The following is a 15,123-nucleotide window of genomic DNA, read 5'->3' as shown; positions in this document are numbered from 1 at the left end:
ACAGGATGGTCCAGAGGGAGGGGGGCTGTAGGCATGGGTTTAACACCTAATACTAGGGCTAGCCTGGATCGAAGGAACGCCAAGATTAATGGCACAGAAGGAGTTTGGCATCAAAGCTCTGAGCTGCAGGGCTTAACGCCCCTGTCCTCGCTCACCTGGGATCCCCCTCCCCGGGGCTGGTGGGTGCCAGGCAGTGCCCAGGATGGGTGCCAGGCAGTGGGTGCCAGGCAGCGCCCGCTGTGCATACCCTCCCACCAGTTTCCCAGCGAGGGTGTTGTAGCACACAATCAAGCAACTTTGGGGTATCACAAAGCAGAAGTTTTTCAGTGTTGAATTGAAGTAACTTGGTTTTGTAGAATGTCAAGTTCAAGCCCAATGAGGATATTAAGCAAAGGGATGAAAGTACAAAGTACCACCGCAACTTTTTTGCGGGAAGTTACCACGGAAGACGAGATTTTTGTAATGCTACAAAGAATTTATAATAAACTGTGGAAGACTATTTATAGAAAAAAAAATAGAAATCTTTATTTTTTTACAAAATTGACTATTACCAAATTGACTAGAAAGGTTCTGACAATGCACAAATTGCTTCACACATTGTAATACGACTACGTTTACATGTTTGAGTATAACAGCAGAGGAAAGCAAACAAAACACCTTCAGGAGGCAGACCAACAAATGCTAAGAACTTGTATCATCTCAGAATGTAAAAAAATAAACCCAGCCCTTTATGGTTTTATATATAAACCTGTACTTGAAACTGCATCAGGGGAAAAATACGCTAGTGACCGTAATAGCTAACGTACAGCGTTAATGTAGGGCAGTGACAGCTTTAACCTTTACATACAGGTATTGAAGTCTCCACAAGAAATAGATCTCTCTGAAATGTTTAGGATCCTCATTTCCTGCGGTTCTTTGAAACATACATTTTATATTACTCATCTGATGAAGTAACTATCCTGTTAGGATAATCATCATTTAATAGTGGCAGAACCCATAGGATTCCAGTGATTCCATTCCTGGATAAGGCCTTTCATGCAACAAAAGACCACTAAGGTTTTACAATAAAGGTGTGACAAAATGGCTTGTGAGGGAGTTGGAGCACAGAACTCCCGGGGCGAGCAGAGTACGTGGCAGGCACAGCGTGGCAACTGTTCAAATCAAAGTACTGGGCAGGCATGAGGAACAAATCCTGTTACATACCTTTGTCCTTGTTTCCCTTTTGGTAAGGAAGTGAATAGCGCTAGGGAAAGTATACTTCTTTAATTATCCTATTTTTTAAGCCCTTATTACAGACTGCCATCTACCTTCTCAGTTTAATTCATGACGTCGGTAATTTGGTAAGGACTGAGCGAGTTTCTTTTCCCTTAAGCTGACTTCCCAAACTCTCCAACTCTGGGCTACCAGGGCCAGTGCAGTCCTGACTCTCGTTGCCCCAGGTGCACTACGTGATACCCACAAACCAGAACCCCGCTCTTTGCAAGCTAGCCTGGTGAACAGCTTGAGGCTGTAGGAATTTCACTGCGCACTAACAAGAACTATCCCTAACACTCCACAGCTCGTTATCAAGCTCTGTCCTGTACAGTCCCAGCTGCACTAACCCGGTGTATTTGCGTAGGTATATGAACGCGCACGGCATTTTTCTTTCCTTTTAACATTGCCAAGTAGAGCTGAACTAACTAACCACATTTTTTTCCAATAAAACAGTACGGGAGCTTTTCTTGGTACTAGGTCTGGTTCAGCAATCGTTCGACTGGTTACCGTAGGCTTTGACTTTCCCAGCCGATGTGTGTTTTGTCAGAGAAGGCAGCAGCAGGGTTGTCATTTATTTTCTGCAAGCTGTAGGAAAGAGAAAAAGAATCTATATAGTGAACGATTCTTTAAAAGCAAATAGCACTGAGCAAACTTCAGTTAAAGGAGTTAGTACCCTTACTCAGATTATACTGTGTGATTTTTTTTCCTGTGGTGCTGGCCAGCAAAAAAATATCTCCCACAGTATTTAAATGTCACTTGATTTCTAATTTGAGGACTTAATTCTAGATCAAAGAGCCAGTTTTCCAATTTAATTTTTATACAAATAAGCTTTTTTGTTAGCTTATTTGTACAAGCCCGTGAGCAGAGAAAATCTTACATTCAATTTTTTTGAACCAAAAGCTTATAACAAGTTGCAACATTGCATGACTGTTTACAAACAGATATTTCTTTCCTTGTCCTTCTGCCTAAAATTAAGCTTTTTTTATCTAAACTCTGTAGTGGACTGGTTACTGTTCCATCGCTAAGGCATTTTCTTTTTAATCTGTACATTGATGCTCAAAATCAAATGCTATTTTCCAGGAAATATCTTCTAGAAATGTAGTGGAGAATTTATATTATAACAAAATAATGGCTATTATTTTCTCCAACAGTACATAAATTTTGATTTCCCCATTTTGATCTGCATCATGCACAGAAGACATGTTCTCTTGGAATTTAAAACGAGACAGCTAAGTTCAGAGCTGTACAAAATTTATCCTCTTAGCACATTGAATATTTTCTGTTAAAAGTAGCAAAACGTGATGGCATTTCATAAATCTCACATTGTGAGAATAAAGCTTAGGAAAACATCTGTTCTCTTACACTCACAGCTCTATGAACATTCCGAATGGGGTTCAAAGAAAAGGCTCGTGCACTCAGGAGACCCTCCTGCACATACCTCATCGTCTGAGAAATGCAATGGGAAGCTCCCGGCTGGGAATCAGTATTCCCGAATGGAGCGTTTCCACGGCTTTGTTGTCAGTCGCTACAATTCGGTACCTGCGAACGAGCTGAAACACAAACATTGCAGTTAGCGTGCTTTGGCTTCTAGACCTCCCGACCGGCTGAAATGTTGAACCAGCAGGCGTTGTGTAAAAATGCCATTTTATAGTATTTACCCAGCAAAGGGCCAAGTGGAGCTGGAGCTCTGCTACGCGGCGCCCGATGCACATCCTCTTCCCAATGCCAAACGGGACATGAGAAAAAGGATTTATTAAGTTCTTCTGAAACCAGCGCTCTGGTTTAAACTGAGTCCAGCCATTAAAATACTCTTCATTGCAACCCAGGGCATGGCTATTTATCATTAGCACGGTCTATAAACAAAGCAACAGAGTCTCGTTACAGATTGGCTTAGAGCTAACAAGTGAATCAGCTTGTTAATGGAAAAAAATAATGCAACAGTTAAGGCGAGGCAGTTTCCTCAGAAGGTGTCCTGTAATTCTCTGAAGATTAATTCAGACACAGAAAAGGTCATTGCTTCCTCAGAAAATCATGGGAAAGTTCGAAAAATTTTTTTGAAATACCACACCGAAATATTTTTGCCTAAATCCGACAGCAGTGCGGGCAGGTATGGTTTGCAGTTCATGGGGATTCTTAGTGAGAATTCCTCATTCCTTATCCTTTGGCAAAGTCATTTTGAGACTGAACTATGACCAATGTCAGCTGTTCACAGGACAGGTAATCCACGACAAAATATTCTAATAAGCTAAATTAATTGACTTACCCCTTTGGGCAGTACATAATCTCCCAGAACCATTTCTGTGTCGATGGTGCGAGTAGTAAATGGCACAGAGGGTGTTAATCTGCAGTGAAAGAAACAAAATGGGTCACATTTCCAGCATTTCTTCTTCCTGTAGCTATCATAGCTTACCTTAAACAGCAAGGTGAACAAAATTATATATACCAGAAAATTCTTTCTCCCTAGTGCACACTAGCTGGTAAAAACCTTTGTGATCCTTTTGCTTTCTGCAAATTATTTGAGAATTTTACCTCATGGATTCTTTCAGGCATGCTTTTAGGTAAGGCATATTCTTCAAGTTCTCAGCACTTGGACTCTCAGTAGCAGCCAAAACAGTCTGTATTTCCTGGAAAAGCTTCTGCTGAACATGTGGATTGCGTGAAATGTTATACAAAGCCCACAGTAAACTATTGGCCGTCTGAAACAAACCAAAAAGAAACGTAAGACCTTTGTTTGTGGTGACAGAAACAAGAAGTTGCCAAAGGTTTGAAGCAACATTTACAGCTGGCCACCGCCTTAGGGTGTTTTGTAAACCCAAGGGATTATGAGCCATGCCAGTTGTTCTCTAGGAGTAAGGAACAGAAGAAAGAATCCAGTGATTTCCGGTAAAAATTCACTTGCATTTAGGCCACCGAAGCACCTACAGGATTAGCTCAGTCAGATGTAGGAGGAAAGCAGGGAGTTGGAAGGATGCTCGTTTTAACAAGCTCCTGGAAAGTCAGCCTTACCGTTTCAACTCCGGCGATCTGGAGCTCTGCGATGGCAGCGTACAGCTCCTTCTTGGAAAGCTGTCCTCCCGAATAGATGTCACACAGGAAATCCTCCTGAGGGTTTGCAGAGTGTTTTCCCAGTCGACAGTCAATTGAGTGCTTGGCTGAGGAGGGAGGAGCAGGAGGTAATTAATGGAAAATCACTAAAAATACTATAAAAATAAAAGCAAAAATATGTCTCACATGCAGGATTTTGAAAGAAGATACCAAGCTGTGCTCTTTTTTCAAGCAATGAGCATTATACTGAATAAGTAATAGTATTTTCACTTTTTTAGACAAAAAAAAGGTCACAAAAATCACTTCTGAACAGAAGAATCTCCTGCAAACTATTAGGAATTCTGCTTTCTTAAATTAGGAAAGGAAATCAGTGATGTGTTGAGTGAAATATTTAGCAAACACAAATACAGATGTGTAAAATTTATCAGCTTGGATTTTCAAAGGGGATCAAGGTGTTAAAAAATCAAAGAGACTTGGCACTCAGACTCCCCGAGGGGAAATTTAAGCCTTTGATTTACTAGGGGAAGGCAAAAATAGATGCCAAATTTCTACATGCTGCTTTTTTTTTTTTTTAATATAGAGAACTAGATCTTGCCTACCCTTTCTAATGAATATCCCAATTGCTAAGACCAGTTCCTAGTAAGGAGCTATTAATGTCAAGCAAGGGTGTTAAATGTTTTTTTCTGAACAAAACTGGTTTAAAGTGCCTTTCCTAAACCCCCCCAAACTAAGAAGGAATAAAATAAGTACATGTGTGGCTGGCATGACCAAAACTCCTGAAGCATCAAGTACTCAAATACCTGGCGTTACAATCATCCAAACCTTTCTTAAATGCCAAAACCTTTCTTAATCTTTAGCTATAACTGTCACTGTCTAGCAAAATATTGAAAAATATAAACTTAACTTAATCTGGAGTTCGAGCAATTTTTGCAACCTTGAAGGCCAATTCATCTTAAATAGACAGAAAATGTTATCAAAAAGCGAAACTGTGCCTTATGATTTAAATTGCTTCTGTTTTTAAAACTTACAACTATATTCCAGGCTGTTCATAAAACCTATTCTTTCTTTTTTTCTTTTTTTTTTAAGCAAACAGGCTTTTGTTACACGTAAAATTCTTGTTCCTCAAGAAAACAACTCCCTTTGAGATCCCTTTGAGGGAGGTCCCTTTCCTCACTCGTATACCTCACTTGCCTTTAAAGAGATGATACATGTTCTGGCTATTTACTTTTACGGACAGATTAAAGTGGACTCATGACGTTGCTGGCTCCCAAATTTCTGGGGCTTCCCTGGGGATTGGGCATAGCCCAAAAACCAGAGAGAAGCATTAGTCATAAGAAAACAGTGCTCCTATGCTTGTGATTAGCTGCAGCAAAGGTGTCTCAATCTGTGCTGAAGGCAGCAATTAACAGCAGCATAGAGCGGTAGCAAGTTTGAAGAAAGTCAGTTCCACCAAGGAACAGAGCAGAAGAGAAAGGAGAGAAATCGTGTTAAAAGAAATTAACCTGTTTTAAATATATCATCCCATGCTTTAGTATGAGCTTGCCAGACTTTTGTGTTCAGACCCTTGTGAAGTTCCACGGGGGTTACCATCATCATTCCAAAAGTAGCCATCATCTGTGGTGGAGAAAGAGTTTTTGAAATCTTTCTTTAATCTACCTACTTGCAATCCGTGAACTAAATTAGACTGTAAAGTAGGAGGCAATTTTCAGGAAGTCAGGATTCTGGCAGATTTTCCACCCTGGACAGAAAGGATGGGTCTCAACCTAATTAGACTCTATCCAGCTAAAAATTAGGGACAGCCAGTGGAGGATAGGAGGCTTCTCTAGTGGGTGATTCATCCTATCTATTTTAGGCACCTGCTTTAGAATGGGACAAGCCACCCTTTGGCAGTGCCTCTCTCTCCCTTGAGAACAGATGGAGCGAAAAAACTAGGCTAGGCTTAGATGCCTATCTTTTAGATGGCTAAAATTAGGCAGATACATATCGCTGGAGTCCAAGTTGCAGCAAGATGCACAGCAGGTGTGCTTGCAGGAATGACTAACCTCCAAATCCAGCGTATTTGCATAATCCCACACAACTCCAAGAGTCCCACCCAGCTAACAGCAGTGTTGCACAACAGGTGTCTCAGAGGGAGAGGAAAGTTAACCAACCAACCTGACAACTCTATTTCCAGGATTACCCTGATGTCCGTAAAGCATTTTTTCCCCTACAGATGTAGGCATTTCATAAATGGGACAGTCAGGTGGTCGGTACTAGCACTGCACGTATAAGTGTCGCCTTGGATGTGCAAGGCTGCCAACACATAGGTAGCACAAAAGCTTGAGCTGCTTTTCTCAGGTGACCCATTTAAGCTGGTACCCTCTCAGTAGCAGTAGGGGTAGAAAATCACTACAGCCCCAGTAAAGCCTCTTCCATACCGTTTTTACAGCCTTGATGAAGTTCAAACTTTCTTCTTCTACATCCTGCTGTAGGAGACCAAACCTCTTTCCATACAGCACCAGGCAGATACCTGTTGTTAAGCAATATTATCATTAAATGATATAAACAAAAGGGTGTGTGGTATCCACCATTTATTGTCAAGGAATGGCTTGGATCATCCTTCTGAAAAATGGTCTCTGTTCTGTGATGCACACCTGTGAGAGCAGTGCTTCACAACACCCTCTGCACGTTTGCCTCAGACCCAAGTAGCAGCATACCCAGCTAAGGTGCCCTTACAGTAGTACGTTCTTCACAAAGAAGAATCACCACTGATCCTCTCACACGAGCAGCAGACCGTTCTGCCAAGCAGGGCTGGTGTATTTGGCAAGTAAGCTATTCGGCTTCCTATTTCTCCCTTTCCAAAAGCAGCCGTCACCAATGACGGTGGAAAAAGCCCAACATTTAAAACATTTTCAGCAACTGGGTACACAGGTAGCTGATAGTTTGGAAATAATCAGCCTACGCTGTCATCACTGATTGCACTTGAACTGAAATGTCATAGCAGGTACAAAATGCATACCGCTCTCAGGCAAAAAACCTACTTACTTTCAAATGACCATTTGTTGAATTCTGAATAGACATCTTCTATTTGCCCGTTGTGGTTACAAACATCATCTATTCTGTGCATGAAGTCCTGCAGGACCTAAGTGGTGGAGAGAAGAGAGAGAAAAGAAAGGAATAAAATGACATCAACTAATAAAAATCCTGTGTAATTTAGCATTTCAACTGTCTTTTAAATAGATAACAATCTCACAGAAGAGAGGGATACTTATGTTTCCTGTTCTTTGAACAAGATTCAGTTTCCCCCTGTGTTAACAAAAGTTTGGATTTTACATGACTCCCATGCTATCTCTGGTTGTACTTCGACAAACTGAGCTTTCCTCCACAGGGATGAAATGCTTCAGTCTGACACTGGGATAATGCTGGAGTTTCACAGTAAAGAAGATTAAACTGTTTGTCACAGATGCTTCTCAAACTCAATGAGGAACACAGAGGTTAAAGAGGGAGGTATTCCCTGACGGGAGGAACATGAGAGTGATGAAGTAAAGGCAAAAAACCACTGAATGCAAGAAAAGTAAGGAAAAATGCTGTTTGCAGGAGCCCATATCATTGTGGAATCATCTTATATTGTTTTGTGGAGACAGACAATCTCAATTGTAGGTTTCTATGTGGTCTCACTTTTGGTCAGACCCTGATAATCAGTTTGTACTTATTACTCCCTGAATGGTTTTAGAGTATGAACTCATGGTTTTACCACTGTAGAGCAGATCAACAGCTATCCAGGTAAACCGGATCACTTGATCTGCTTTTATTTCCCAGGTTTTCAGGGGAGAGAGAGAAAGAACGTCTCAAAGCACAGCAGTACCTCGTTGATCGTGGTATCCAGTTTCGCAACTTCCCCGGGTTTCATTAATTTCTTTTGAAAGGCACTTCTTACCCTCTGCCAGTCCTTTCCTTCCCTAGATTGAATTAAAAACAGCGAGGTTGAAAAGAGAAAGGCTTAAAGAAGAAAGAAGGAAGAAAACCCCCGAACCCGCAGCATGTGCAACGCGGCATCTCGGGCAGCGCCGCTGCTTCGCCTTTACCGCACCGACGGGCGCAAACTTGACGCCGCAGCCGCTTCTCGGGGGTGCGGGGGGTGAAACCTGCTCCGGGCGGCAGCTCCGGGCGGCCAGCTCCTCCGGCACAGCCGCCCCGCGGGAGCGAAGCCCGGGCAGGACACCCTGGTCCCCGCGGAGCCGGGAGCGGCAGGTCGGCTGGCGGGGGCCGCCCGCCCGCAGCATCCCCCGGGCACCTCGGAAACCGCCCTCGCCCGCACCGGCTTCTCCCCACACACACACCGCGGGGAGCGGCCGGCCCTCCCTGCACCTCCCCAGGGCCGCCCGGGTGCCACTTACAGGATCAGCAGCCCGTAGCCCTCGTCGCGATAGTCCCGATAGGCTTTCCAGGGCTTGATCTCCAGGCGCTGGGGGCAGGCGCTCTCCCGGCGGTACAGGGCTTCCAGGAGGCAGGGGGCTGCGATGTGCACCGAGTCGAAAGCCCCCAGCTTCATGCGGAAAATCTTGCCGAACCTCCTGTGGTATTCAGCCTGGGGGCGCAGAAGAGACCCCCGGTCCGGTGAGTGCAAGGCGCTCCCCTGCCTCCCCCCGCCGCAGCATCCCCATCCCCGTCCCCGTCCCCGTCCCGCCTCACCAGCGTCTCATGCTGCCTCTTGAGCCCCCCCTTCCAGAGGACGTCGGGCAGGCTGCCCATCAGCGGCCAGCTGGGGGGGCCGGGCAGGGCGGCCAGGGGGTGTCCGCGGCCCCGCGGAGCGGGGGGCGCCGCCGGCCGCAGGGCGCAGAGGGAGGAGGCGAGCAAGCGCTGCGCGGGGGCTCCGCGCCCGGCGGGGCTCATCGCGGCGCGGCCGCAGGTGAGGGCGGGGTGCCGGAGGAAGATGCTGCAGCCTCCCATAGCCGCGCTGACAGACACCCATCCCGTATATGTATATATATAGCAGCCGGGAGGCTCGCTGGACTTTCATCGGGGGCCAATGGGAGCCCTGGGTGGGGTGAGGTGGGGCCGGCTGGCCCGGCCCGGCCCGGCCCGGCCCGGCCCGAGGAGGCTGCGGGGCAAGCGGTTCATGAAAGGGTTCAGGCGAGGCAGGAGGGCACCGCGCCAGCACCGCCCGCGCCTCCGCCCGCCAGAGCTTCCCGGGAGCCCCCGCCGCCCCCCGCCCGCCCCGCCGCCCGCCAAAGCTTCCGGGGGCTCCCGGGGCTGCGGCGGCTCCGGACCCTGCGGCGCGGGCGGCGAGCGGGAGGCAGGCGGCGGCCGGGGCGGCAGGTAGCGGCACCCGCTTCCCCGAGAAGCTGCCTGGCGACCGTGCCGACGGTCCCATAAAGCAATTCCTTTTTTTTTTTTTTTTTTTTTAATTCTGCTTTTAGGGGGGACGAGGCGGCCGGGGCACATCCGCATGAAACGTGGGGGGGCCCGTAGTGTTCATACCACAATGCACAAGTGGCTGAATAGTTCAGTCTTCCTTCAGTATTTGCACTTTGAAATGATGGAATAAAAAATGCAGGGAGCTAAGGAATAACAAGTTTTGGTGGGTAGACTGCTCTTACCCTATCTGGCTGACTAACCACCTATTTATGAAAAAGGCATGCGAGTGCATCATCTGAGAGGACAAAATTCCCTTCACTGTTAGTGTTGGCAGCTATTAAATTCTGACAAAAATCAGTTATTGCCATGACTCTCTTAATCGGAAACTGCACAGTAACTGTCAGAGGGAGCCAAAGGTTTTCATGCTAAGTGAAGGCAGGAGAGGTGCAAGCACAGATAAAGCAGCTCAGGTCACCTGGGTACTTGGCTCCCTGTCCTCTCCTTGCAAGAGAAGTCAAAGAGGCTGTGGATCTTGCTGCAAGACAAAAAGCTACCTGTAAACCACAGGATTTCCAGGAAAGACAGGTATGCTACAATGAGGACTTGATTTTCTCCCACCCCACACTACCTTTTTTCATCTTTCCCAAGTTGTGTTTTGTGACTCAGCACTTAATCCCCTTTATTTAAGTGTCTGACGGTAAGATGCAGAGTGTGCAGATAGATGGATGGGTGTGTTAGACAAGGGACAAGCAGAGGAATGATCAGCAGATGGGTTTGACCCAGAACCTGGGACCCATAAAGGCACGTCTCAAAGTCACATTAATAACAACAAAAAGACTAAGGTAGCAGTGATCAATACAGAGAAAACTGTACAAAAGCATAACATCTCTCTGCAGACTTCTTCCATGATTTTTGTACGTCCTTCCCAATCTTGCCCCTCTGTTTCAGTGATTTTCTTCTATGGGATCATCCTATGTGGGCCACAAGATCAGAGCACTTTCTAGGTGGGCTTTAAAATTAAAGCTGGTTCAAAACTTTGCAAATTTTTTTTTTAGGGAAACACCACAACAAGTTGATACTTTTGTGATTTGTTTTCTTTGAGCCAGGTCTACCGAACAGACATCCTGCTGTCCTTGTAGGCTGAGTGCAGTTCAGGCTTCATTCAATGATAAGTTCTTCTGAGAAATCAGACAAGAAGAGACAACTTGTGTGCTCTGCGGACACCTGTCTATTTGAGGAATCAAAATGAACTCATTTGAAGGGTCACAGCTTAGTGCCTGTGAAATGATCTCTTTAGAAGAGTCTGGAATAGGCAAGTCAAGACTAAACTGGGCACAGGTCAATTTTTCCATGTTTGTCACTGCTATGGGGAAGAAACCACCCTGTTAATACGAAATCTTCTCTATTAAGCTGTTTTTAAATTACAGAATGGAAAAGGTTTTATTTAACTTCTGTGGTCGTGATGTAACTCTCTGGCAGGGAAGCTAGTATATTTGTAGCTCAGCTAGGCCTGGAGCTGAGAGAGCTAATGATTGCCTCAATTTCTGGTAAAGTGCAGTTCTAAGGGCATTTTCAGCCTTCACTTCTTCCTCCCCTCCCTTTTAAGAGATCTCAAAAACAAGCCTTTAATTTGCAGCAAGATCTTTTCTTGTGACCTTTAGAACATATCAAGGGTTATCTTAAGAGTAAAGCGACGCTAGTTACAGGGTTCTTGAACTGAAATTTGGGGGCATATCCTCACAAGGGTGTCACTCCACTGAGGCACCTGTAACAGTGAAGATGTCACCATTGTCCCACAGGTGTCTATCCGCAAGACTTCCCAGTATTTTCTAACAATCCTAACAGCTAATGACAACTGTGAGTGAAAAGCCCTCTTCACTTCTGTACTGTGGCAAAAGACCAGGAAACATCTGAAGATCAAAACTAACTAGCTTATGATACATATCCTTCTATGCTTCTCTTTTGCTACGGAAAAAAATGCGTTTTGATTTCTGCCGTCTCAGATGTCAGGAGAGAATGTCCCTTGAAAAATGCTCTGCCGGTGTGATGCTTCTGTAGAAGATGTGACGGGACTGTTGCAGAGGAACAGAAAGGCTGTATTGCAGCCTGTATTTTTCATCACTACAATATTTAATCAGTACCGTAAATCCAAGTTTTAGGGCTGCTTCCTATGCAGAAGTAATTGCTAGTCCTACCTCTTGGGAAACAATAGTAACACATTCTTTACATAAAGCTTGGAAATCCATCAAGCTAAGAACTCCTCACCAGGATTTAAGAGACTGAGGTGTGCTTGGAAATCTCATTGAAACACACAGCTGAACTTCCAGTCTGTTGTAAAACATATCAAAAGCAGGGAGCTCATGCAAAGTGAACTGCTGCTTTTCATACAGTGCACTTCAAATACACTAAGTATTACCAAAATAACTCCTGAGTGGGAAAGAGTTTTACATTGGTAGTGGATTTTCCTCCGTAATACCTGTAAATCCAGGAGGTTTGTTTTGTGACATATTACACAATTCCTGTCTCCTGACCTCTACTCTTCTTGTTGGAAAAAGCTTTTTGCTGTTTTGGCCCTAAAAATGCTTTTGAAGTCTCCTGTGTTTTCTAAAATGCTACAACATAAAAGTGCTATAGGAGAATGGGTAGAGTACACAGGGAGTATCTCTGCCATGGGAAGGTATTTCACAATGCTGGGGAAGACAAGTTGAATGCAACTTGTAAACTCTAGTGTCAAAACACAAAGTTGTTATTCCAGGTTTTTGCTCATGTTTGTTTATACACTTTTAATTCCATGTCTCTTTCCAGCTGAGGATCTTACGGTTTTGTAAATATTGATGAATTAAGCCTCAGCCTAGGAAATGGGAAAGTACAGTAATTCCCATTCTACAGAAGAGAAACTGAAATGTATTTGAAAATTGAGATCTCAAAGTTGATATATAGACACTCACTGTAAAATGAAAGCAAAAGAAATCTTCATTATATTTTTACTCAAACACTATTTTTTTAACATTAAACTCTTACTATCTCACTGCACGCTAGGTGATTACACTCCTAGAAGACAACAGTAGCAGTGTGGGGAAAAGGGTCTGCAGAGCAACCTGAGAACAAGGTAATCCTTAGAGGGGGGTCCAGAAAACCAGAAAGGTAGGTGAACAGCTCAAACTCCACCAGCCAAGGAATCTTCTCGCTGGCCATGACCCGCTTGAGATATCTACCTCTGCAATAAACATTGCGACATTCAACAATTGAAAGAGTCTCTAATTAAGTACATGGTTCAAGAAAATTAAGAGATTTCTTGACTTAAATTAAGCATAGTTAATGTTTACTTACAAATAAAAAGTTGAACCATCTTTTCTGTGAATAAATATTTACTATCTGCTTTACATGAAAAAAAGCAATGGTCCACACATGCTTCATTCTCTAGAGAGGTTAACTTCTGGGGGATAAGTCAGGGAGAAAGCGGGGAGCACAGACCAAGGAACTGAGGTTCATAACGAGACGTTCTGACGGTCAGCTTGGAAATGCTCCGGACTTGACTGTCTCTTCCTTTTCCTTCTGATAACTAGAACCACTCTCTGGGCTTTCTCAGTTTCTTGTCTTCTCCGTGAGCGGGGAAGGGAGTTGCTGTAGCAAAGGATTTGTGCATTAGGATGCTGCGAGACTGAGTTACTGGCCCAGGCTGAATTCTTCTCTTTGGACAGAACTGACAGAAGTCTAGAAGCTTTCTTCACCTTCCACTCAGCACTGCAGAGAGGCACATTTAGTTTAAAAAGCAGTAGCATTTAGGAATCTGTCTGGAGCATTTCATTTTTCAAAACAAATGGTTCACATTCAGGAGGCAGGAACTTCACTAGTGGGTATTGTGCCATGGAAGGCGATACTGGAAGTCCTGGTTTCTCTTTACCAGTCTTCAACACTTCCAGGGGGAAACGAGGGAATTCAGAGTGAACCGAGTCCCTCAGGATGGCTCAGAAGTACCTACTGAAATCATGACACTGTGATTGAGCAATGGTTGCGGGTGGATACCTTCACACTAAGGCAGTACAGGACAAGCCCTGGTGCTTCTCTCAGCCTTGTTTCTCCCACATGTCCATAACCTGCCTTTCTCCTGTTGACACCCATCCTATCCTTCTCTGTTCTGCAACTACTGGCACGATCTAACCATAGTTTACATTTGTCCCAAGTAGAGATGTAATTTGGTTATTTACTGCAAAAGAATTTTGTATGTTTACGACAGTGCAAAAATGTGTGTCAATTTATTGCTGATGTTATCAGCGTAACATGATGTTATGCAAAGAAAATCTTAGAGGATACAAAAAGGTGTAATGTAAATAGTATTTTCCTCACCCTGAACAGGGTGAGTTACCTTCTCTCATGCTGCCTAATGATCCATGACATGGAAGCACTGTGCCTTTAGATCCAGTCTATATTGAAACATTTTAATTAGCAATATCAGCAAAAGCCTATAATTATATAGATTCAACAAATTACCATTACATTGCTTTTTTTTTTCCTGTGGTGGGTCTTAGTGACTTTCAGTGATGTATCTAAGAATCGGGCTAGCTTGCCTGATTGCCACTTCAGGTTAGACCTGCAGACAGTCCTGTGTAACCACGCAATATCTAGGTATCTATCTTTACTAACTGCTCCTGGAAGTACAGAGGGCAAGAGGGTCCTGGGAAGTATTAGGAGGAACTGTGAAAGATTCTGCCCAAAGTCTAAAGAAGCATTTGGCTGGTCAAGTTTTGCCCAAGATTCAGGCCAAAGGAGTCAGTTGAAGTTTCCTGTGTCACCTGGAGACACAGAGTGTTAGGTCTCTATATGGTTAAAAACGTAGGTCCTCAGGCATCCCAAATCCCAAAGGCACCTACATTCTGTAGGTATTTATGTATTTATGTTTCCAGCTGTAAAAACCCTAACAGCTTCTGTCTCTGCCAAGATGAATGTATGCAGCTATCCGTGTTCTGAGACAGGAATTCTTGGTAAGTTTTCCCCATTGGGAAATTAATCTTGATTTTAGCTCTGCTTCCAGAAACAGTGTAGTTAAGAGCAATCATGTATATTTGTACTTAATTTTTGTGTGCATTTATACATTTAACCTCCTGCTATGACACTGCGCAGGTGCACTTGCCTTTTTCACATGCAGTTAACAAGCAAAGTAGCACTTGTGTTATGGTACTGAAAAATGATGAAAATATTTTCAGTTCTAGTGGTATTATTAACTCCGCAATGTACGTAAGTGACAAAAGCTGTTTGCCAAAAGCAAGGAAAGCTTTCAGGAGATGTTGAATATCTTTTTAACTCAAACAACACCTGAAATTTAAAATAAAGATCTAAGTTTATGAATCTGAAGCTTTTAGTTGTGTGACTGTCTTCATTGCCTGGAAAAATAGCTGTTGTATCAGTTCTTGAGAGAATTTCCTAGAGGTGGTTATACAATCGCTTGAATCGGACTCAAACTCATGTAATTTACTGGATTTGTTGAAT

General features: G+C 44.0%; 1 protein-coding gene across 1 annotated transcript; it reads right to left on the bottom strand.

Annotated features, from left to right (window-relative positions):
* Nucleotides 1-499: 499 nt before the first annotated feature.
* Nucleotides 500-9,252, bottom strand: LOC129214337 (1,25-dihydroxyvitamin D(3) 24-hydroxylase, mitochondrial). The gene is made up of 12 exons (XM_054845843.1): nucleotides 8,971-9,252; nucleotides 8,676-8,866; nucleotides 8,144-8,237; nucleotides 7,324-7,420; nucleotides 6,717-6,808; nucleotides 5,802-5,913; nucleotides 4,261-4,406; nucleotides 3,784-3,950; nucleotides 3,518-3,596; nucleotides 2,913-3,107; nucleotides 2,693-2,804; nucleotides 500-1,839 (listed from the first exon to the last, which is right to left on the bottom strand). Exons 1-11 carry the CDS (start codon nucleotides 9,226-9,228, stop codon nucleotides 2,694-2,696), a joined length of 1,542 nt encoding a protein of 513 aa, XP_054701818.1. The 5' UTR covers nucleotides 9,229-9,252; the 3' UTR covers nucleotides 500-1,839; nucleotide 2,693.
* Nucleotides 9,253-15,123: the final 5,871 nt, after the last annotated feature.

This window comes from Grus americana, chromosome 17, assembly GCF_028858705.1.
Source record: "Grus americana isolate bGruAme1 chromosome 17, bGruAme1.mat, whole genome shotgun sequence".
Lineage (NCBI taxonomy): Eukaryota > Metazoa > Chordata > Aves > Gruiformes > Gruidae > Grus > Grus americana.
Note: the sequence above shows the minus strand (reverse complement) of the source record. Positions and strands in the feature narration are given on the sequence as shown.

Excerpts from the sequence above, each read along its gene's own strand:
- LOC129214337 (XM_054845843.1), bottom strand. The coding sequence starts at position 9,228 with ATGGGAGGCTGCAGCATCTTCCTCCGGCACCCCGCCCTCACCTGCGGC. Across the intron at positions 8,867-8,970 it reads AGAGGCAGCATGAGACGCTG|GCTGAATACCACAGGAGGTT; the intron begins GTGAGGCGGGAC and ends CTGCGCCCCCAG. Across the intron at positions 4,407-5,801 it reads GGATGATATATTTAAAACAG|CCAAGCACTCAATTGACTGT; the intron begins GTTAATTTCTTT and ends CTCCCTCCTCAG.